The sequence below is a fragment of the Monodelphis domestica genome, chromosome 1 (assembly GCF_027887165.1).
Source record: "Monodelphis domestica isolate mMonDom1 chromosome 1, mMonDom1.pri, whole genome shotgun sequence".
NCBI lineage: Eukaryota > Metazoa > Chordata > Mammalia > Didelphimorphia > Didelphidae > Monodelphis > Monodelphis domestica.
In genome coordinates this window covers 74193094-74215185 of record NC_077227.1, presented here as the reverse complement: position 1 = coordinate 74215185, position 22092 = coordinate 74193094, and the positions used below count along the sequence as shown (strand labels likewise).

At 36.0% G+C, this 22092-nt stretch overlaps 1 protein-coding gene across 4 annotated transcripts in view; it reads left to right on the top strand.

The window, feature by feature from the left end:
* The first annotated feature begins 2037 nt into the window (after nucleotides 1-2037).
* Nucleotides 2038-22092, top strand: part of ERCC6 (ERCC excision repair 6, chromatin remodeling factor) — a 119019-nt gene continuing 98964 nt past the window's right edge. Inside the window, exons 1-4 of one of the 4 annotated variants that reach the window (XM_001366039.4) lie at nucleotides 2038-2572; nucleotides 4852-5290; nucleotides 11290-11410; nucleotides 15635-15740. In XM_001366039.4, the coding sequence (XP_001366076.2) occupies nucleotides 4866-5290; nucleotides 11290-11410; nucleotides 15635-15740 (652 nt within the window). In that variant the 5' untranslated portion in view covers nucleotides 2038-2572; nucleotides 4852-4865. Of the gene's footprint in view, nucleotides 2579-4851; nucleotides 5291-11289; nucleotides 11411-12500; nucleotides 12695-15634; nucleotides 15741-22092 lie in introns of those variants that run through there. The other 3 variants (XM_007478620.3, XM_016428141.2, XM_007478621.3) reach the window with 3 other exon arrangements.

The following is a 22092-nucleotide window of genomic DNA, read 5'->3' as shown; positions in this document are numbered from 1 at the left end:
AACAGACATTCAAAGAATATTAGCAGGCAGTTCTCAAAGGAAGAAATTTAAGCTCTCTATACTAATTTGAAAAAATGCTTCAAATCACTAATAATTAGAAATATGTAAATTAAAAAACTCTGAGGTTCCACCTTATGCCCATTAGATTGTTAAAATTTGACAAAAAAAGGAAAATGACAAATAATGGAGGGGCTATGGGAAAACAGATACATTAATGCACTATTGGTGTAGCTGTGAACTGGTTTAGTCATTCTGGAAAACAATATGGAAATAGGCCTCAAAAGTTACTAAACTCTACCTTTTAACCTAAAAATAATATTCCTAGGCCTATATTCCAAAGAAATCAAAGAAAGAGGAAAGGATCCTATATCTACAAAAATAATTATAACAGTTTTTTTAAGTAGTGGTAAAGAACTGGAATCCAATGGGGCACCCATCCCTTGGGGAATGACTGAAGAGATCATAACATGTGAATGTAATGGAATACTAGTGTGCCATAAGAAAGAACAAAGAGGATGGTCTCAGAAAAACAGGAGACTTGTATGAACTGATGAAGAAAGCAGAACCAGAATTATTTAGGATAAGACAATATTGTAAAAATAAACAGCTTTCAAAGACTTTAAGAACTTTGATTAATCTTCAGAACCTTCTGATTTGAATGATTAACCATGGGTTCAGAAGACCAATGATGAAAAATGCTACCCCTCCCCTTACAAAGAGGTGATAGATTAAATACATAATTGGAATGACATATATACATTTTTTGACAGTGAAAATATGAGAATTTCTTTTGTTCAACTATTGGCATTTTGGTATTTTTCCTACAGTTGAGGTGGAATAGATTGAGGAAAAATAAATATTTTTAACAAAAAAATGAAAAATAAATATTAAATACATTAAACATTAAAACATTACATTACATACATGCAAACAATACATTAAACATAGACCATTAAAAAAAGAGGGGAAAGGAAGAAAGAAAAGATATTGACTTCCATTTTGAACATGTTGAGTTTGAGATGCCTATAGGATGGTCATTTTGAGATGTTTAAAAGGAGGCCAGTGATGTGAAAATTAGGCTCAAGAGAAAGTTTAAGGTAGACATATAGATCTGGGAATTACATAAATAGAGATAATAATTGAACTTACCTAGATACCATATAGTAGGAAAAGGAAGAAGAGTAGTCAGGCATATAGGAGAAGAATCAGGGGAGGGCAGTGTTCTGAAGACCTTAGTAAAATGGAGAGAATTTCTAGGAGAAGAGGGTGATGGACACTGTCAAGAGTTGCCCAGATATTAAAAAGGATAGAGTGGGAAAAGGCCATACGATTTGTCACTAGTGTGTTGGGCTTCCTCTATCTCTCTAGCACATTGATCTCCCCATAATCCAGGCATTTTTGGGACCCACAATGGGGTCTTTAAGTTTCTGATTTCTGAGAGGCACTGGCAGAGGATAATCCATGGAATGACGGATGCCCTTTAACTAAAACAAGAGGAAGGAAGAAACAAAAGAATGAAGAGGAAAGATAGACCTGCTGAGAGTGAAATTAGAGAAGACTGGGAGAATAAAGGATAGCAGCTAACAAGCATTTATTAAATACCATGTGCCGGATAGTATTGCTTAACACTGAGAGAAAAAAGGGACAAAATCAGACCTGGCTCCTGAGCTCATATTAGAATGAGACAGAAAATAACTATTATATGAGAAGGTAATCTCAGAAGTTCTAAGCACCTTGGTGGCCAATGGAGAGCTGGGTTCAGAATCAGGAAGACACCGAGTTGATTCAAAACTGGCCTCAGCCATTGAGTAGCTACTACCCGGGGCAAGTCATTTCATCATGTTTGCCCCAGTTTCCTCATCTGCAAAATAAGCTGGAGGAGAAAATGTCAAATCATTCCAGTATCTTTGCAAGAAAACCCCAAATGGATCACGGAGAATGGGACAGGACTGAACGGACAGAAGAACAACTAACAGTTCTGCAACCTGGTAAACGTCGTCACACAACCATGTGAAATAACACCCAGCAATACCGGGAGAAACTGCGCATGCGCAGCCTTAGTGTCAGCTGCACTTCCTTTTTCACCGCCCTCTCCGCATGCGCAGTATCTCTCTCCGGCACCCGGCCCTCTCTTGGAAGTACAGCTGCTAGTGGTGGTGGCGTTGGCAGCGGCGCCGGTGGCTCCAGCGGCTATTTCATCCGGGTCTCCAGGGCTCCCGTGAGTGTTCGCGCCGTCCAGAACTCCCTTTTTCTTCGCCTTCCTTGGCCCCTCACCGCTCCAGGTGGAGGCTGCTCCGGTGGCTCCGCGAGGAGGTTGTCTTTGCCCAGGCAAGGCTCCGGGAAGTCTGGGCCGGCTGGAGACCTTTGTCCGCCGCGGCCCCGAGCTCGGGTCCGAGATTCTGGAGCTGACAGCGAGATTTCCGGACGTGCCCCGTCACGTTTACCCTTCACTGTGCCGACCCCACGGGAGGAGGGAGCGAGCGAGGGAGCAGGACCGGGGGATCCAGGCCAGCCCCCCACGTCTCGGCACCGTGCGACCTCCGGCGAGACACTTAACCCCGCGTTGTTCTGGGTAAAGGTGATTCCTTCAGGGATGGGCAGACTCTTTCCCACCTGTACACCCCTATGTGGGCGAGATCTCTGACCCGAATCCCATTTTTCCCTTGCCCCTCCCCGGCAAAACAACCACAAACCAATCTCGTCATTTGACCTAAGTTAAAGATTGTAGACGAGTTTGGACCAGACTAGTTCTGTTGGGGGATAAAGGAAGATTTACTTAGTAAGAATCACTGATGGACTAATGAGGGGAGCAGGTGCTCCTGAGACTTGGGAATTTGATATTTTCCTAACTCAGGGTTTAAACCCTCATGGACCCCTTTAGCAGTGGGGTGAAGCCTTTGGACCGCTTCCCAGAATAATGTTTTTACGTGCACAAAATAAAACACAGGATGAGAAAGGGCACAACTGTATGGAAGTACGGTTATCAAACTTAATGAAAAACAAGTTTACGGAACTATGTTAAGAATCCCAGGTCCATCTCTATTTGCAGGGCTGCTGCAGACATAGCACTTGCCATCAGAGTTGCTTTTCCCTTAGGCCTTACTGGAAAACCATTTTTCTAACTATTCCATGAGTCTTGTAGTTTGTCTTCACCTGCTAAGATACAAACGTATGAAATAGCCTTTTGGATAGAGGTATAATTTTTATGGAATTTTTTCCAGTTTTACCCAGTCCTTAAATAGGGTTAGCATTTGTGGTGTAGTTGACTTTCTCTTTAAACCAACTAATCTCAAGATTTTGTTGTTAGTTGCTATTTTCAAATGAAATAATGAATGTTAAGTACTAGATAAATGGAAGGTGTTGATATTAATTAAATCTTAATTGAAAGGTGGTACTTTTATAAATTAAAAGTAGGATACTTTACATGGGCCCAGGCTAACTTGATGAAACAACACTGGTTGCTCATCTGTAAAATAAGGGGAATAGGCCACATTATTTCCAGAGATCTTGCTATAATTTTATGACTTCATAATTTCTCATGTATAAGAGGATTTGATAGTATTTTGTTATTATTTTTTTAAAAGGCCTTTGGAATCAATACTATGTTTTGCTTCCAAGGCAGAAAGAGCAGAAAGGGCTAGGCAATGGGGGGAGGTGACTTATCCAGGGTCATACAACTACTAAGTGTCTGAGGCCAGATTCTAAGAGTACCTGCTCTCTAGGCCTGGCTCTCAAAACACTGAGCCACCTAACTGTTCCCCTTTTTATTATTTCTTAAAAAATCCTAGACAGACAATTTTTTGTCTGGAGTGTCTATTAAGGAATCTGTTCATGACATTTCCCAGCATTAGTTATTGAAGTGGTATTGGTGGTTGAGATTTTTGGAAGCACTTGGAATTAACCACTCTTAGATTCTAGTAAGTAATATCTTTATTATGTAGAGTGCAAACTTCCAAACTACTTTCATGCACATCATTTTTTTGATTCTCATAATCATACTTGTAAGGTAGGTAGGGCAAATATTATTATTACTTTGTTTTATATATGAAGAAGCTGAGATTTATAGAAATTAAACAACTTGTCTAGGGTCAAACAAACATTAATTGGTAAACTTAAGACTAGAACCCAAGTTTTGAAACTTCTTCTGTGCCGCCTCATTATATGTTGTTGCTTCTGGGTATTGTTTTTATTTCCCTGCCATGTCTCTTCAGTGGATGATAAGCAAAGAGGGTCTTAGTACCAGAATACTATTAAACTTTTTTCTCCTTTTTGCACTTAGATGTTGCTTTTTAAAATCTATAGAGTGTTGTTTGTGGTACAACACAATGAAAATACCAATTTGAGTAAATTGACCACTACTTTCTTAGTCAACTGAATAGACAAATTGGCGAAGTATTGGCATGCGTATCACAGGGGGAGCTGCCCTGTTACCCTTCTTCCCAGTGCATGCCCTGCCCCTCTGTCCAGCTGCCCAAAGCTAGTACTTCCTCCCTCTGCTCTTGGACTCATATGCAGCTTAAAGTTGCAGTTTGGGCATGGGAACTCGGTTCACCAACACTGGAATAGACTTGTTATTGAGAATACAAACCATAACATAACTTAGTATTTTAGATAAAACTAGGTATCAATATCAACAGTGCTATTATTGGATTTATTTGTTTCAAAATCATGGCCCAAAAAGTTTTTAACAATAATTCATGTGTATTTCAAATCCTGACTTTATAAAATTTTAAATTATTCAATTATTATTTGACCTTTTGGAGAAATTGGTTTTTGTATTCAATAACAAAGAAGATAAAGTATTCGAGCTTTGCTGGAACAAGGATTTAACTTGCAAATTTCTTTTTTCAGATATTCTGCAGAAGATGCCAAACGAGACTACTCAACACTCAAGTCAAACTCAAGAAAAAGATTATTTAAGTAGCCAGTTTTTCAGTAATGCTGAAGAAAGAGCCTTTGATTCAGAAAATGGTGGAGCTGTTGATAAAATGGAAGAAAGTCTCACCTCTTCTCCTTGTAATAATAGGCCATCCACTTCTTCAGTGGTTGGTATGTTTGAAGTCCCAAGGAAAGGACAGTCAGTATTGCATATAAACAGGCAGCAAATTCAGTCTGTGGAGCATAGTGCTCAAGCAGTTGAACTAAAAGGTTTGGGAGTTGATGTCTATGACCAAGATGTGTTAGAGCAAGGAGTACTTCGACAGGTAGATAATGCAATTAATGAAGCTAACAGGGCTGCTCAACTAGCTGAAGCAGAAAAAGAATACCATTCAGTTCTGGATGATCTCAGGTAAGTGAATACAATCTTTGACTTGAAGTTTGTTGTTTAAGAATGGTGTGAAAAAAATTAAAAAGCCATAGCATTTTAGGAGTTAGAGAAAATTCAAGTATGTGCTAATTAAAGTAGAATTTGTTATTTCCTTTTAAATTTTATTGAACTTTACCCTGAAGAAATTTAGATGATAATGGATTAATTTCCTGCTGAACTCCTTATTTGACTTGCAAATTTGTCTTTTATGGTAAGTAGTTTTTGATTAATTCAAAGGATCATAGAATTTATGGCTGGAATGGGTATTTGGTCACTAGTTCAGTTTTATATGTGAGGAGAGTTAAGGTCAGGTGACTTGACCCCAGCACTTACCCTTAATATATAATTGAGGCAGGAATTTGAACCTTGATTGTCTGACATCTGATACAACCCTCTTTGTACTGTATTACAATGCACTTTAGAACCAGCATAATCTGCTATTTCCTTTTTATCTTTTTTTTTTATTATATTGGTAGAAAAGCATTTTGCATCTTCCAGGCATTTTTACAACAGTTTAAGACAGAGACTTACTGATTATTTGTTTTGTAGTGAAGCTAATTGAGTATTTTAACAAGTTTATACATGTACTTATGAAATTAATTTTTTTCCATAGTTTTTGCATGTTGTATCTCCCATTAGATTGTGAGCATGATTAGAAAAGGGACTGTTTTTTGCCTTTTTTTGTATCTCTATCACTTAGCTCAGAACCTAGCTTGTGACAAGTACTTAAAAGCTTGTTGACTGACTTGATTAATTGAATTAGAATCATCGAATTTTAGAATCAGAAGGGACCACCAACAACATGGAAATGGGTTCGAGTCAAGAACACATGTGATACCCAGTGGAATCATGCGTCAGCTATGGGAGAGGTGGGGGGGGGGGGGAAGAAAATGATTTTTGTTTCCAATGAATAATGTTTGGAAATGACCAAATAAAATAATGTTTATTTAAAAAAAAAGAATTAGAAGGGACCTTAAGGCTCACAGTCAAATCTCTACTTTAAAGGTAAGGGATCTGGGGCCCAGAGAGTTTAGAGTTGCCTAGTTTTACATAGCTAGTTAATGATAAAACAAAACAGAGCAAAAAAGACTTATCTATCTTTATACCACAGTTACTCATAACCTTTCTCATAGAAGGAAAATTCAAAATTGGACTCATTTTTTTATCTACCTCATGCAAAGTAATGGTTTGCTCTCTGGCCAGCTGTTTCTTTTTTGGGAGTTGGTATTATCAGTCTAGGCTTTGATTTACTGGGTATAATCTATGATTGTTTTTGTGCTATTATTTTATAAGTAATGACTTATATGTGTTTAAAATGGTTGATCTGAATAGGATTGAGAGTTAGAAGTACTATGACAAATAAAGCTTAGGAAAAAAATATGATAAATTTTGGGGATGTTTTAGTTTAAAAATGGCATAGTATATTCAAGATTATATATACTTAAAACTCTTAGATTTTGTTAGTCCAAGTGGTAATTATCCTTTCAGAAAATCTTTTAAAAAATCTTCAGAAAGGGTACAAACACACCAAGATACATAGATGTCAAGCAGAGTTTTAGACTTATGAAAATTTAAACCTGTATTTTAGAAATAACCCTTACTTAGATAGCAATTGACCACATATCGAGCAGTAAAATTCCTTCTCTTAAGGAGATATAATAAAATTTACTTTGTTTTTGTTATTGGAAAAGTTATTAAAGTTTAAAAGTTTAAAAATTGTCCTAGGACTTTATGACAATGTATATATCTATGAAGCACAAGGTCAAGCAATATTATAAGAACCCCTCAGTGCCTACACTTGTTTGACCTGTATCTGTTTTTTGTTTAATCATATGAAATGATCCCATAATTCTAGCCTAGCATTCTCAGTATAAGTAGTATTTAAAGCAAATTGAATTTTCATCTCATAGCAAATGTAAATTTCAGTTCTGCTAGATAAAGGATATTGTTTGCTTCCTCATTAATGATGGCCATTATGTCAGAAGTAAAGCATATTATATATAAAATTATATATGTAAAAATCCTGAACTATACATATGCATATGTACTATATATACATATTATAGTTCAGGATTTTAATCAGTTACCATTAACTACTATTTACATGTTCTTTTATCACACTCATAACCTTAGTCATTAAAGTTTAAAAAATATGTAAGATTTTTGTGAAGGCCCTGTATAAAATACTTTTGAACAAAACAGTGCGAAAAACTGGAAGTATGATATTGATATCAAGTGTGATAGCAAAATAATGAGTTACTCATCAATGACTTGCAAAAATCAGTCTTATTACTTTTAACAATTATACTTCAAATTAAATAATTTAATCTTGGCTGGTCATGATGTCACATGCTATGACTGAGGCTGGTGGATGTCTTGAGTTTAGAAAGTTCAGGGCTGTAGTAAGACTAAAGCTGATAGGATATCTTCACTCTGACTGGTCCTGTGAATTTTAAAACTACTCCACCTTACTGAGACCATACTTTAGAAGATCTGATTTAGCTATTTCTTGATTAGTAACAATGGAGATACTTGGTTTAACAGAATCAGGTCTTGGGAACTCTACATTGCTCCATCCTACTTAGTTTAACAAGGTCAAGAATGCCTGCACCATACTCAAAGATTAAGTATCTGAAGAAATGGCCTTCAACAGACATGTGCACAAATAGTGGACAGACCTTTGGGCTGTCCTAAGTCAAGCTAAGCCATTCTTGGTATAGATGAGATGCAGGACAGTGATGTAAAACCGTCTATGTAAAGCAGATCACTTCCTCTCCCTCTTTTTCCGGAGAGGAGTCTCTGGCTGGCAGCATGCTAAGTATTCTGACATCTTGGTGTGGTGGCAGCTATTTGTCTGGGTTTTGGCAGTGAGTTTGCCCTTGAGCTAATTCAGGTTCAGGCATCTTGGCTGAGCCCTCTTGGAGTTCAGGCTGATTCCTTCCTCTTTCACACTCCAAATCCTTACTTTCTAGATCCCCTAATCTTCCTGCCCGGTACAAGCCAGGTGGGAGAAAATCCTATACCCTTTTCCTTCTCCCTAATTTCTTTCCACTATATTAATTAAATCACCATAAAATTTCAGACTGACTTGGGTATTTTTATTTTGTTATTTGGGATATCCATGGTGACCAATAATTAATATAATTTAGGTCACAATGCTAAAATTATCCTTTATAGTTTTGGCTGACCACGTTGGTTGTGACGAAATACCCTCAATCTTCTTAACTTTCCAAAATCTTTTCTCTACTGTGATTATCCCTAAGTTCAGCTTTTAATAGCTTATTTTGATTGGCTGTAGAGGTAAGTAAATTTGGAATTTTTCCCCTCTCTCCTTAAATTAGATAGAATATAGCTGTTTTTCCTTTTTTTTTTTTAATCCAAAGTGGCAGGATTGGGAAAGCTGTTTAGCTACAAATCCCCTTTCCCTCAGGGAACAACTGCCCAGATTACTCTTAATTAGGAGTTAAGGGGATCTAAAGAGAGTTTTTGGCCTTGCCCTGCTCCCCACGTGCTTTGTGAAGCCTGCTAGGAAAAGAATTACTATATATATATATATATATATGAATACTACATTCTTTGACATTTGAAGAATTAGGGACATTGAGGAATTCAGCATACCTCCAATTTTTTATATTATTAGGTAATGTCATTTTCGTACTCCTCAGTACTGTTTTTAGAGATGCTAACATAAAAAAATTAATTGAAGCTAAAATTCAGAAAAACACGCAAAATTCCAAAGCTAAAATACAAGCCTAATTGGATAATTTAAAATGTTTTTTACAGGATCAATTGGCAAACATCCATCCCACTGGAAACAGGTCTGGACCTGCCAGACCTGTTTCTGAACCTTAAATGAGGAAATTTCCTTCCTCAAAATAGAGATGGAAAACACCTTCCCTATAGATCAGCTACCAGACTGGTTCTCTCATGGTCTGCAAATCTTGGCTGCACTTAATCCCCAAGACCCTTCCCCTGCAATCCTAGTTTCTCATGTTCTCATGTTTAGCCCCTCAATCAGGGTGCTCTTAAGCTGCTTAAGATAGGGCAAACTGGTCCAAAGTGGAAAATGAAGCAGTGCAAAGTCTCTCTGCTCTTTAGCAATGCTCTTCAGCCCATGTGTCATTGCTGCTTTTCTATCCTAGGCAGCCTGGATAGGGCTCATTATCACTCACTTCTTGTATAACCATATATATCTATCAATATCTAAAATCAAAGAAATCAATGGCTAGGTAAGGGCAGGAAATAGCACTAATACAGATGATCCACAACCTGCAAACTCCCACATCCACCCCTAAACTCATAAAGAAGTCCTGAGAATCCTTCTCAAGAGTGATCAATATAGGACCCATGTGCCACTTACTAGAGAAGAATTAGGGAGCTATCTGAGACTGAGAATGTAAGTGGCTTACTCATAGTCATAGTAAAAATTGTGACAGGTGGGATTTGTTGATCTCTGTCTCAGTACAGAGGAATCAGGATCTCCAACTCAGAATAAATAAACCAGGAGTCAGTTGATACAATGCATCTTCAGGGAATGTGCACATTGTGACACCTTGAGTATAAAGAGTATAAGTGCCTAAGTATAGGAGCTTTTAAAGCAAAAATCACAAAGGAAAAGGGAAGAGAGAAGAACTTATAAAGCAAAGAGCAAGGTGAACAACATCATGGAATTAAGTACAAAATGATTGGTTACAGAGTTGAGGCCCAGGTACCACCAACATGATTGGTTAGATGTTTGAAAATTCGGGGCTAGCAACAAACCCCCTTTTTTCCACAGGACTTAAGAACAGTTCATTGTTGGGAGTTGAGGAGCAAGATAATGCCCTAAACTTTTGGACAACAAATCAGACATCCTTGAAGGATAACTTGGTAGTTATATATACCAATATTATATATACTATTAATGGATACATATTAATTAGACATTAATGAACGTATATAGCCTACAAATGCAAATAATGGTTTTTCTAATGTGTGCTGAATCTAAACTAGCCTTAAAAGTGAAAATGCTCAGTTTGGGGCTTCTTGTGGCCCTTTTGATTATTTTTGTAGTTAACAGTAATAGGCCCAACAACCCTCTTTCTTTTATGCTCAGCTCTCCAAAACCAGCAGAAATTATTAGCAGAACTGGATTTATAAACTTAACCAATTACAGACCAGAATTCTGAACTAAGTTCAGAAACAAAGAATCGTGACTGAAGTGATTGTTAGAAAGCAGGTAAGAGTTCTTCTAAAAGAGTAGAAGAATAAAGTTCATTTTCACAGATTTGACCCAAGTCATTCTGACTTCCAGTGAAGCACTCTATCCACTGCCCAGTAATGCCAAATTCAAATTGAAACAGGGCCCTTTGGACCAGCATATTGACTTAGTAAACCTCACGTTAACACTATCTATGTTCTGTTGTATTTTTTATTAATTTTATTTAACATCTACCAATTACATTTTAAACTGGTTTGGGCTAAAAATGAGTTTGACACCTCTGGCTACATCATGCTACTTCTTTTTCTTCTAGATGTAATAATTTAAATGAATTTAATTTATCATGAATTTGAATAGCATTTAGTTAATTTAAATTTAATAATTTCAAATAAACAATTTAAATAATAAATAATAGTAATTTAAACATTCAGAGAAAATTTCCAAGTTTGGGAGTCTTCCACAATGAGTATTTAAAAGTTATACTTATTTTTTATAGTATTAATGGACAGTTCCTTTTTATATGACCTACGGATGCTAGTAGTAATGGTTTTTCTAATATGTGCTGAATTTAAACTAGCCATAGACATGAAAATTACCAGTTTGGGACCTTTTGTGACTCTTTTGATTATTTTTGTAGCCAACAGTAAGAATTCTAGTTTGTTATTCATTATCTCTACTTTAATAGAGTATAGAATGTTTTTAGTTCTTGGCATCTTCCTGTTATTAAAATTGAAAAATACCTACAGTGAAGTGGAAAACAATTGTTTTTCTTATTTTTCAGGTCATGTACAACATCACTAAAGCAGATTAATACAATTATTGAGCATCTTAGTCCTCAAGCTGTCAACAACAAAGATGTCAACAGAAAACTAGATTCTGTAAAGCGACAGAAAGATAACAAGGTGATTGGAGAAAAGTGTTCACTATTTTCTATCATAAAAAGATAGCCCGTGAAGACACATTTATGGAGCATTGTACAAAGTAAATACATATATAAAAGTTAGTTTAAATTTTTATTTTTTGTTCTGATATTTTAATTATCTCAACTATAACATTGCATTAGTATGTTGAACATAAACAGAAACACAAAAATTTCTTCATTGAGTTTATATCATTGGGATTTATATGGAATGAAATTCCCAAGTTTATCTACTTTTATTTTACTTGTATATTCTTTCTCTTACCTATTTTTACTTTTGCATACCTTTTACATTCACTCATTACAATGCAAACATATTTTTGTCTCCTGCCCTCTTATGTCCTGTCTTCCTATCTTGTGTGTTAACCATAGCATTCCTAGTTTCCTTCAATAGTTAATGGAAGGGAGCAGCTGGGTAGCTCAGTGGATTGAGAACCAGGCCCAGGGACAGGAGGTCCGGGGTTCAAATCTGGCCTTAGATACTTCTTAGCTGTGTGACCCTGGACTACTTAACCCTCATTGCCTAGCTGTTACAACTCTTCTGCCTTGTAACCAACACACGGTATTGATTCTAAGATGGAAGGTGAGGGTTTAATAAAAGACTTAATGGAAGCTTTAATATGAGTCCTTCTCTGATCCCCTAGCTGCTGTAACTTCAACCTACCCCCACCTCTGACATTACCTTCTTTGTATTTTGTATCTAGTTATCTAGGTACTTTTTAGTCTTCCCCTATAGAATGTAGACTCCTTGAGGGAATGACTTTTTCACTTTTGTCATTGTGTTTCTAAAGTCTAGCATAGTGTCTGGTACATAATAAGTGCTTTATAAATATTTATTAATTCATGTGGTTTGAAACACTATTCCTTCATGAAAATTCTCTCTAGTGTTTGGACCTGATTAATTAAGCCTCTGTCATTTAGCTTCCTTCTCTATACTAAAAGGGACTGACAGACATCAGTGTCCTCAGAGCATATTTATTGTAGTGAATGAGAGCCATCTAATCTTTTATTTTTGTTCTGTCAGTAGTCATAGACCTAGTATACCTTACTTGCCTCCCCTCTTTGTGTTACAGCTCAGGGATTAGGGATTGTCTTCTCACTGGAAGCAGCAGTGGGATTTGGAAGCCTCCTGAGTGTCTAAGCAGCCTTTTTTTAAGGACTTCACTGCTCACCTCCTGCTGTGAGGAAGAGGCTAGAAAAGATGCCCTAAAAATTGTCCGCTTGAAGCTTCCTGCTTCACCTAATCCGGGTCTACTTACCTTGGCAGGTGGGGATCCTACTTGGTGGTTGAAACATGAAAAAACATACACAAACTTTTTAGAATTGTAGTTTAAAAGAAACATGAAATGTGCAAATTTAGAAACATCACTAGGCCAAACAAGCTATTTGTGGATGATCTGTGGTAGAGCCTTCCAGTTCATTTTGGTCTGATCAGCTTCAGTTGGACACACTGTACATTGACCTCAACATAGTGACATCATTTTGGCCTCCTTTGAGTATGAAGGACAACAACCAACCAACCAACTCAGAACTGTCCTTATTAATATGTTGCTGAGTAAGGACAGGTAGGTGGCTCAGTAGATAGAGAGCCAGGTCTTGAAATGGAACCTCTTGGGTTCAGATCTGGCCTCAGATACTTCCTAGTTGTGTGACTGTGGACAAATCACTTCACTTCAATTTCTTTGCCCTTACCATTCTTATAAGAGAAAAGGTAAGGGTTTAAAAAAATGTGTCTCTAAGTTTCTATCACTCTCCCAGCTTTTTTTGGATTTATTGTGGTGGATAGAATATCTAGACAGAATGGACCATTAGGTTCTGAGAAGGTATTGTGGGGGTGAGGGGATGGGAAGGAATGGGAATTATAGAAATCAGAGAAGTCATTACTGGTCAGTTTACAGAACCAGTGTATGGAGAGTCACATAGGAGCCAGAGACTGGAAGGGATATTGTGGCAATTAGAAATGACTTGTTGTAGTTTGCTTAGGTATCTAAAAGAAAGAAGTGGTCAGCTGGGTTGTTGAAGGAGGCTCACACTGGAGAGGGAGATAAGTTAGTTCAGAGAGGGTCAAACTTGAGTTTGTGATAGTTGAAGTTAACTAAATGCATTATGTAGTTCTCCAGTGTAGATGTGGTCTTAGGCAAACTGAGGTCTAACAGTAACAAGTAAAGGCAAAATGGATCCCAAAACAGTAAGGTTTGAGTAGCCCCTGAGAAATAGAAGGAAGAAAAATATTGTTAGGTGAGAGAACATGAAGGAGTTGAGGTATTATCTCTAAACTAATCATTTGGGTTACAGATAGTACAGGCAGCATTATGAAAGCTTTATTTCTTCTCATTACTAGTATAATTTGCCACCATTTCCCTGCTAAAATGTAAGGGTAGAATTTTGCAAGCAAGATGTCCTGGAGCAGCTTGCCATTTTCAGAAACCTTTTTCAGTTTTTAAAATTCTCACCTCTGCTTTCTAAAGAACAGTGATTCAAACACAGTTATAAAATCAATTTACCTTAGTAAGTTTATTTTTTTTTCTCTCAGCAATTTCTCTGTTTAGAATATTAAGTTATGAGTGAGAGAGTATTCTAGGTAGTAATAGTAATATGAGACAGTAATCGAGAATGGAAAATTATAAGTGATTGAAAGATGATAATTAGATCCCAGATTGCCTTTCTTTTCAAGTTTGATTCACGCTTACATCCCAAAGATTCAGAGTAGGAAAACCCTAGAAGTTAGCTTCTCTCTCTCTCTCTCTCTCTCTCTCTCTCTCTCTCTCTCTCTCTCTCTCTCTCTCTCTCTCTCTCTCTCTCTCTCTCTCTCTCTCTCTCTAAAAAAAAAAAAACAACCCTTACTTTCTGTCTTAGTAACAACTCATAAGACAGAAGGGCAAAGGCCAAGCCAGTGAGGTTAAGTGACTTGCCACGGGTCACATAGCTAGGAAGTGTCTGAGACCAGCTTTGAACCCAGATCTGGTACTCTATCTACTGTGCCACCTAGCTTCTCCCTATTATTTCTTTATAGAGTCAGAGGTACAATGTTAGACAACAGCTCTATGTTCCTGGTTTAAGGGAAAATAAATGGAGAGATGAGGTAAAAGGGAAGATGTTAGATGCATTTTAAAGATGTACTTTAGTACAAGGATTGGTTATTTATATTGGTATGGGCACTCTATCCACCAGTGCTGATTACAGCCTTTCCTCAGGGCAATATTCTTTGTGTATTGCTATAATCAAAAAATTCATCTTTCAGTGGGCCACCTTGTTAAGTCTTGTGGACCTCAGATAATCTGTATAAGGTCTGTAGTCAGTTCTATGTTTGTCTGTAGGAATTTCTGGAGTTTGATCTTCACCAGCATAGTCTTTAAGAACCTAGGACTACCTCTTTGTGAATCATTGGAATAAGGTTTTAGTGGAGGGGCTAGATATAATATATAGGGAAATGATTTTTTTCTCAAAATCTGAGAGAAATATTAATAGGAATAAATACAGGTAATCAGAGTTAGCTAATCATTTTCATTACTTGAACATTTATGTTTTTATTGCATATCTTTTCCCTATTTTAGTGAAACTCACTCAAAATGGTTTAAATACTTATTCAAGTTAATAGTGAAATATAGTAGAACTTAATAATTCTAAGTTCCAGCTGAGTAGACTTATAATTCAGAAGAACTGAAAATTGTGATTAGGGGACTTGTAATATAATACTTCTGCAGATAGGAAACTGAACATAGATTTAAGTAGAAAGTATTCCACACAGCCATTTATGTATTAAGCTCTGCTTTTGTGCCTTTTATAAATATTTTTTGTAGGATTATAACTGTACATTTCATCATGTTAATCATTTAATTGTCATGCCACTGTCTATTGGAGTAAGTGTGAAAATAGTACTTGAAAAGTAAAAGATGGTAGTGTGAAAATATGGTTTTCAGGCCTACCTTTATACCAAGTTTGCTGAAGCTTCAGTTCACAATATTTTACATATCAATTTGATGATTCTAGCATGGGAATGATAATATTGCATGAAAGTATTTTGAATATTGGTAGTTGATAAAATCATTACTACTAATTTGGGGTCTAGAATAGGTGTGCATAAAGTTCCTCTTACTCACTTTGACTTAATGTTTCAAAGTTTTATAAATATTAGAGCTAACTTTTTGAATTTAAGAGTAATAAACTTCCCTGATATGTTTTCTAAATTGAATATTTGGTATTCCAGGAAAAACAATTAAAGAAAATTAAAGCCAAACAGAGACGTCTTCAAGCCATCATTGGTGGGACAGAGAGAGATACTGAAGTAAATCTTGTGGATTTGGAAGATGAAGGTGAGAGAATTTAAGTCTCTTTTTCTGTGTTACTGTCATTTGTCTTGTGCTTTTGTCATGAAAGGATAATTGATTAGATAATTATCTTGAGACTTAGGGAATTTTACATGAGATAGGCTGACCTAGGTTTAAATCATTACATGAGACACTTAAGAGCAAGAGAGAACAGAGACAAGGGAGGGGACAGATTCAGAGGACAGGATACAACCATGACCCTAACACAACTGATTCTTGACAACTTTGGGTGTTCTCTAATGATAAGTATTGCCATTCCTTGAATCTAATGTGTAGTTCAGTGATTGGGCTATGAGAGGCCACCTTTGGAGTAGGCAAATCCAGACTATGCCAAAGCTTCTGAAACTTTCATTGTCTCCTTTGCAGCCTTGGGTTTTCTAGGGAACAGGCAAGGGTATGCTTAAGTTATATCTTAGAGAAACCTGATGAGGCCAGTCCTGGGACAGCTGGGTCACAGGATCATAGATTTTTGTGTTGGGAAGGATGTTAGAGTTCTTTCAGTCCAGGCTGCTTACTTAATAGATGAAGACACAGAGTCCTAGCGAGGCATATAATTTATTTTGCTAGTCTAAATCAAGTTTCCTTTCACATTGATGTTTTGGAAAGGAGGCACCAACAATTGATTGGGGAAGTCTTTGATGTATATACATGGTACTCAGTCACTTTCAGTAATTTCCAGAGAATGGCAAGAAGAGGGGGAATATCTAAAATAGGGGTAGTTTGCTGCAAGGGAGGCTAGACTTAAAGCAATAGCAATAACAACAGAGCTTTGGGGAAATCCTGTTTTCAAAATAAATTTAGAAAAATTCTCTATACCAAGCAAGTCACATATATCTATTAAGTTTCATAGAGTTTTTTAAAGAGAATTTTTTAAAAGAGAAAATAAAATTGTTGCTCAATACATTAGAGGCTGTGGATACACTTTATTGTGCTTAATAAAATAAAAATTTTAACAGCTTACAAGTAGTTCGATGAAGGTGATTTAACATCTTGAATTGCATAAGCATAGCATCATCAAACCATACTCAGAATATTCTCTGATGATCTTTTTTATCCTGGAACTATACAACTTTGTAATTTTTCTGTATGATTTTAGTGACCATTATCATTTCTTACTTGAATTAGAAATGTATGATTCATAGCATTTATAATCTCCAAGAGGAGATTGCATTTACTCTATATATAATTTAACAAAAAATTTTTTTAAATGTTATTTTTATTATGCAAAACACACTTCCATATTGGACATTATTGTAAGAGCACACTAATATAGAACCAAAACCCCAAAGTAAAAATGTAAATATACTGATGTGAAAGATCGTCTACTTTGATCTGCATCTATCTGATTCCAACAGTTCTTTCTCTGGAGGTGGGTAGAATTCCCTGTCTTTCATGGTTGTCCTAGATCATTGTATTGCAGCAGTCAAGTTTTCACATTTGATCGTTGTACAATATTGCTGTTACTGTGTTAAACATTCTAGTTCTGCTTATTTTCTCCTGTATCAGTTCATACATCTCTTTCCATCTTTTTCTGAAATCATCTTACTTATAGCACAATAGTATTCTATCACCAATATATACCACAATTTGTTCAGCCATTCTCCAGTTTGTGGACATCCACTCAGTTTCCAATTTGTCACCACAAAAAGAGCTGCTAAAAATATCAAGAGTAATTGTTTGTTTTAAAGCAACTCTTTTTTAAACTCTTAACTTCTGTCTTAGAATTAATACTGTGTAATTTGTTCCAAGTCAGAAGAGCAGTAAGGGCAGGGCATTGGGGGTTAAGTGACTTGTTCAGGGATGCATATTAAGTAGACATTAATGGACACATATAGCCTACAAATGCAAATAATGGTTTTTCTAATGTGTGCTGTATCTAAACTAGCCTTAAAAGTGAAAATGCTCAGTTTTGGAATCAGGGGCTGGTTTAAATTTTAGCTCTGTTACTTGGGCAAATCACTTCATCTCTCTGGGCTTCCTGTTCCTCAGCTGTAAATAGAAGAGATTAATTATACAGCTTCTGAATCACTTCCATTTCTAGTTGTATGACCATATAGTTTAATTTAATAAAATGAAATTTAATAAAGGATAACTAAAGTCTTATATTTGGAGTCTTCTGCATAAGCATAGAACTAGAGAGAGAAAAGTGTAGCTAAAAAATACTTAGTTGAAAAAGGTCTAGAGATTTTAGAGTACTGTAATCTTGATGTATCAACTAGAGTTCATCCAGAAGAGGGTAAAGTGATTCAGCATCTTTCCATAAATAATTGGTTGAAGAAATTTGTGTTGTTTAACCTGGAGAAGAGAAGATATGGTATACATGAGGGCTTAATGGGGAAAAGATGAGAACTACGTTCAAATATTTGAAGGACCAGATCAAAGAATAATCAGACTTAATGCTTTACTCTAGAAAACAGAATCATAGAAAAATGAGTAGGAGTTTTAAGAGTAGCAGCTTTTGTTTTGCTGTTAGAAGAAATTCTTCCCCAAAGCTGAGTCAGTTTGGGGAGTAGTATCTTCTCTGTCACTGAAGATATTGATGTGGAGCCTAGATGACTGCTTTTGAGGAATTGGGTTAGACCAGATGACTTCTTCCAAGTATGACGTTCTTAGAAACAAATGTCAAGATATTTTAATAATGGATATTTTCATGAAAACTAGATTTGTGTCTTCTTTACAGTACTCTTAAAGATAGACAATTACTACTTCTTGATTGGTAGATTGACTTGGCACCAAATGGACTGGTAATTTGAGGCTAAACTAACAGATGCTACATACAAGATAATATTTTACTCAGGTATCAAACATGTAGAACTATTTTTTTTACAATAATTTTCCCCCAATTATGTGTAAAAATATTTTTAAAATTTTATTTTAAAAATTATTTTGAGTTCCATATTCTCTCCCTTCTCACCCTTTTCCCTCACTCCTTCCCTGAAACAATAAGCAATTTGATAAAGATTTTACATGTGCAGTCATGTAAAACATTTTTCCATTTTAGTCATTTTGTAGAAAAGATCTCAAATAAAAAAGATGGGGATAAAACAAAGAACAAAGAAAATGAAATATAGTATGTTTTGGTCTTTATTCAGACTCCATCAGTTCTTCCTCTAAAGGCAGCTAGCATTTTTCTTCATGAATCTCTGGTATTATCTTGGATTACTGTATTGCTGAGAATAGCAAGGTCTTTCATAGTTCAGCAAAAAACAATGCTTTTTCTGTGTACAGTGATCTGGTTCTGCTCACTTTACTTTGCATCAGTTCATGTAGTCTTTTCTAAAAAAAATTTCTTTAGCATACTGTAAAAAAATAATTCCTGGGTATCTCACCTCCAGCCTCCCCTCCCCACATCATAGGAAACAACAGCTGACAAAAAAGTATGTTTATAAATTATGTCTTTTGTGTTTCTTTTTATCAGTTCTTTCCTTAGAGGTAGACATTCACAAGTTATTCTTCAGATATTCTGTAGGTCTTGTTTCTACTTATTTTGCTGTTCATTAGTCCATGTAAATCTTTTCAAGCTTTAAGAAAATTATGGTGCCAGAAGTATTCTATTATAATCATATACCACAACTTGTTCAGTTATTTCTTAATTGGTGAACATCTCCCCATTTCTAGTTCTTTGACACCACAAAGAGAGTTGCTATAATATTTTGGAACACAAAGATTCTTTTCCTTTTTCCCTGATTGCCTTAGGAAATCAGACTCAGCAGTGGTATTGCTTGGTCTAAGAGTATATGCAAAGTTTTATAATTCTGGGTATAATTAAAATTGCTCTTCAAAATGGTTGGGTAAGTTTGCATTTACACCAACAGTGTATTAGTGTCTGTATTTTTCCACATCCTCTCTAACAGTTGTCATCTTACTAATCTGATAGATGTAAGATGATATCTCAGAATTGTTTTGACTTGCATTTCTCTAATGTAGTGACTTAAGCATTTTTTCATATGATTATATATGACTTATTTCTTTGTCCAAAAACTATCTATTCCTATTTTTGCCCATTTATTAATTGGGGATTACTATTATTCTTATAAATTTGACAAAATTCTTTGTATATTTTAGATAAGAAACCTCTGTCCAAGAAACTGTCTAAATTTTTTTTCTCAATTTTCTACTTTCCTTCTAGTCTTGGGTGCATTAATTTATTTGTCTAAAACCTTTTTAATGTAATCAAAATTATCCATTTTACATCTCACAATGCTCTTTCTCTCCTGTTTATTAATAAATTCCTATTCTATCCATAAATCTGGTAGGTAATTTGTTCCCTGTTCTTCTAATTTGTTTATCTCCCTTTATGACAGCTCATGTAGGTTTTTCCAGGTTTTTCCAAAATCATACTGCTCATCATTTCTTAAAGTACAATGGTATTCCATTACAATCATATCCACAACTTGTTTAGGTATTCTTCAGTTGATGGATAACCCCATAATTTCCAATTCTTTGCTACCACAAAAAGAGCTGCTACAAATATTTTTGCACAAATAGCTTTCTCCTCGTTTTTAAAAAAAATCCCTTTGGGATATAGGCTTAGAAGTGGCATACCTGGATCAAAGGGTATTCACAATTTTAGAGCCCTTTGAGCATAGTTCCAAATTGTTCTTCAGAATGGTTGAATCAGTTCACAATTTCACCAATACCATATTAGTGTTATAGGACTATTTAAAAAAAAATTATAGAGGATACATGAATTGGAAGAAAGTTTATTAAATGCTCCATAGTCTTTAGTAGAGGACTGATTTTATTAAAACTACATCAAAGAGAGCAAGAGCCAAGCTGGCCAAGTAGAAGCAGAAAAGCTTGAAATCCTTGAGAATCCCCTTCAACCAATCTTAAAATAATTAATAATGTCACAAAATGAATGCAGGAGTGAAAGAACCAACAAAGAGAGAGAGTGAAGCAACTTTTAAGAAGAGAAAAACATCTGGGGTACTGGGTTGAGAGGGAAGCATAGCCAGCAAGAGGCTACAGCAAGGATAGGGAACAAACTATGCCCCCACCCCCACCCCACATCTACTGTGCACGATTTTGAATGTGAGACTCTACCTGGGCAGATAAAGGTCCAAGGTAACACACACCGCTTGAGGTTCCAAGTGAGGGGTCCGGAATTCTAGCCCAGGGCAGTCTGTGCTGAAGCAAGCTGATCTGTGTGGGCCCAGAGAAGGTCAGGAGTCCCAGCCAAGGCCTGTGGCAAGGACATAGATTTTGGTGAACCCAAAGACCAAGGGCAGGGCAGCTTGTTGTGTGCCTGATCTGATCAAGCCCACAGTGAGACCAAAAGCTTTACCCAAGCCTGAGGTGATAATTTCAGCCATCATCAGTTTCAAGGGTTAATTGAATCAGTAGTGGGAGGTGGCTCTCAGAGTTCCCAGCCCTCAGGCCATCATTCTATCTTGGTAGAAACTGGAAGAAACCCAGAAATAAAGCTAAGGGTAGCATCAAGAAGGGACTGAAGTGTTACAGGGTACCCTAACTTCCCAGAGAATAGAGTCTACTTATAAAAAGTTTGGGAAAATGAGCAGACAACAGAAAAAGTACCTAACTATAGAGAATTTTTATGGACACAAAGAGCAAAGCACAGAAACAGAAGGGAACAGGAAAGCAAAACTAACACACGCAAAGCCCAGAAGAAAAATGAATTGGACACAGATTCTGGAAGAGCACAAAGTATTTCAAAAAGCAATTAAGAGAGGCAGAGGAAAAATTGAGAAGAGAAATGAAAGTAATGCAAGAAAAAATGGGCCAAATAAAAAAAGAGGCTCAAAAACTCATGGAGGAAAATCATTTCTTAATTATAATTGGGCAACTAGAAGCTTATGATTTTATGAGACATCAAGAAGCAATAAAACAAAATCAAAAGAATGAAAAAACAGAAGAAAGCATGAAATAGCTCATTGAAAAAACAAATGACCTAGAAAATAGATCCAGGAGAGACAAAGAACTATTGGACTATTTGAAAGCCATGATAAAACAAAAAACAAAAAACCCCAAAACTTGGACATAATGAATACAAGAAATTATCAAAGAAAACTGCCCAAATATTCTTGAATAAGAAAATAAAATAGAAATTGAAAGAATCCACAGATTGTCTCCAGAAATCTTTAAATGATAGTCTCTAGGAATATAATAGCTAAATTTGAGATCACCCAAGTCAAGGAAGAAATACCACATGCAACCAGAAAGAAACAATTCAAATACCATAGAGCTACAATCAGGATCACATAGGAATTAGTAGCTTACACATTAAAGGATCAGAATGGAATATGATATTGAGGAGGGTGAAAGATCTAGATTTACAACCTAGGGTCACCTGTCTAGGAAAACTGAGTTTTCTTTC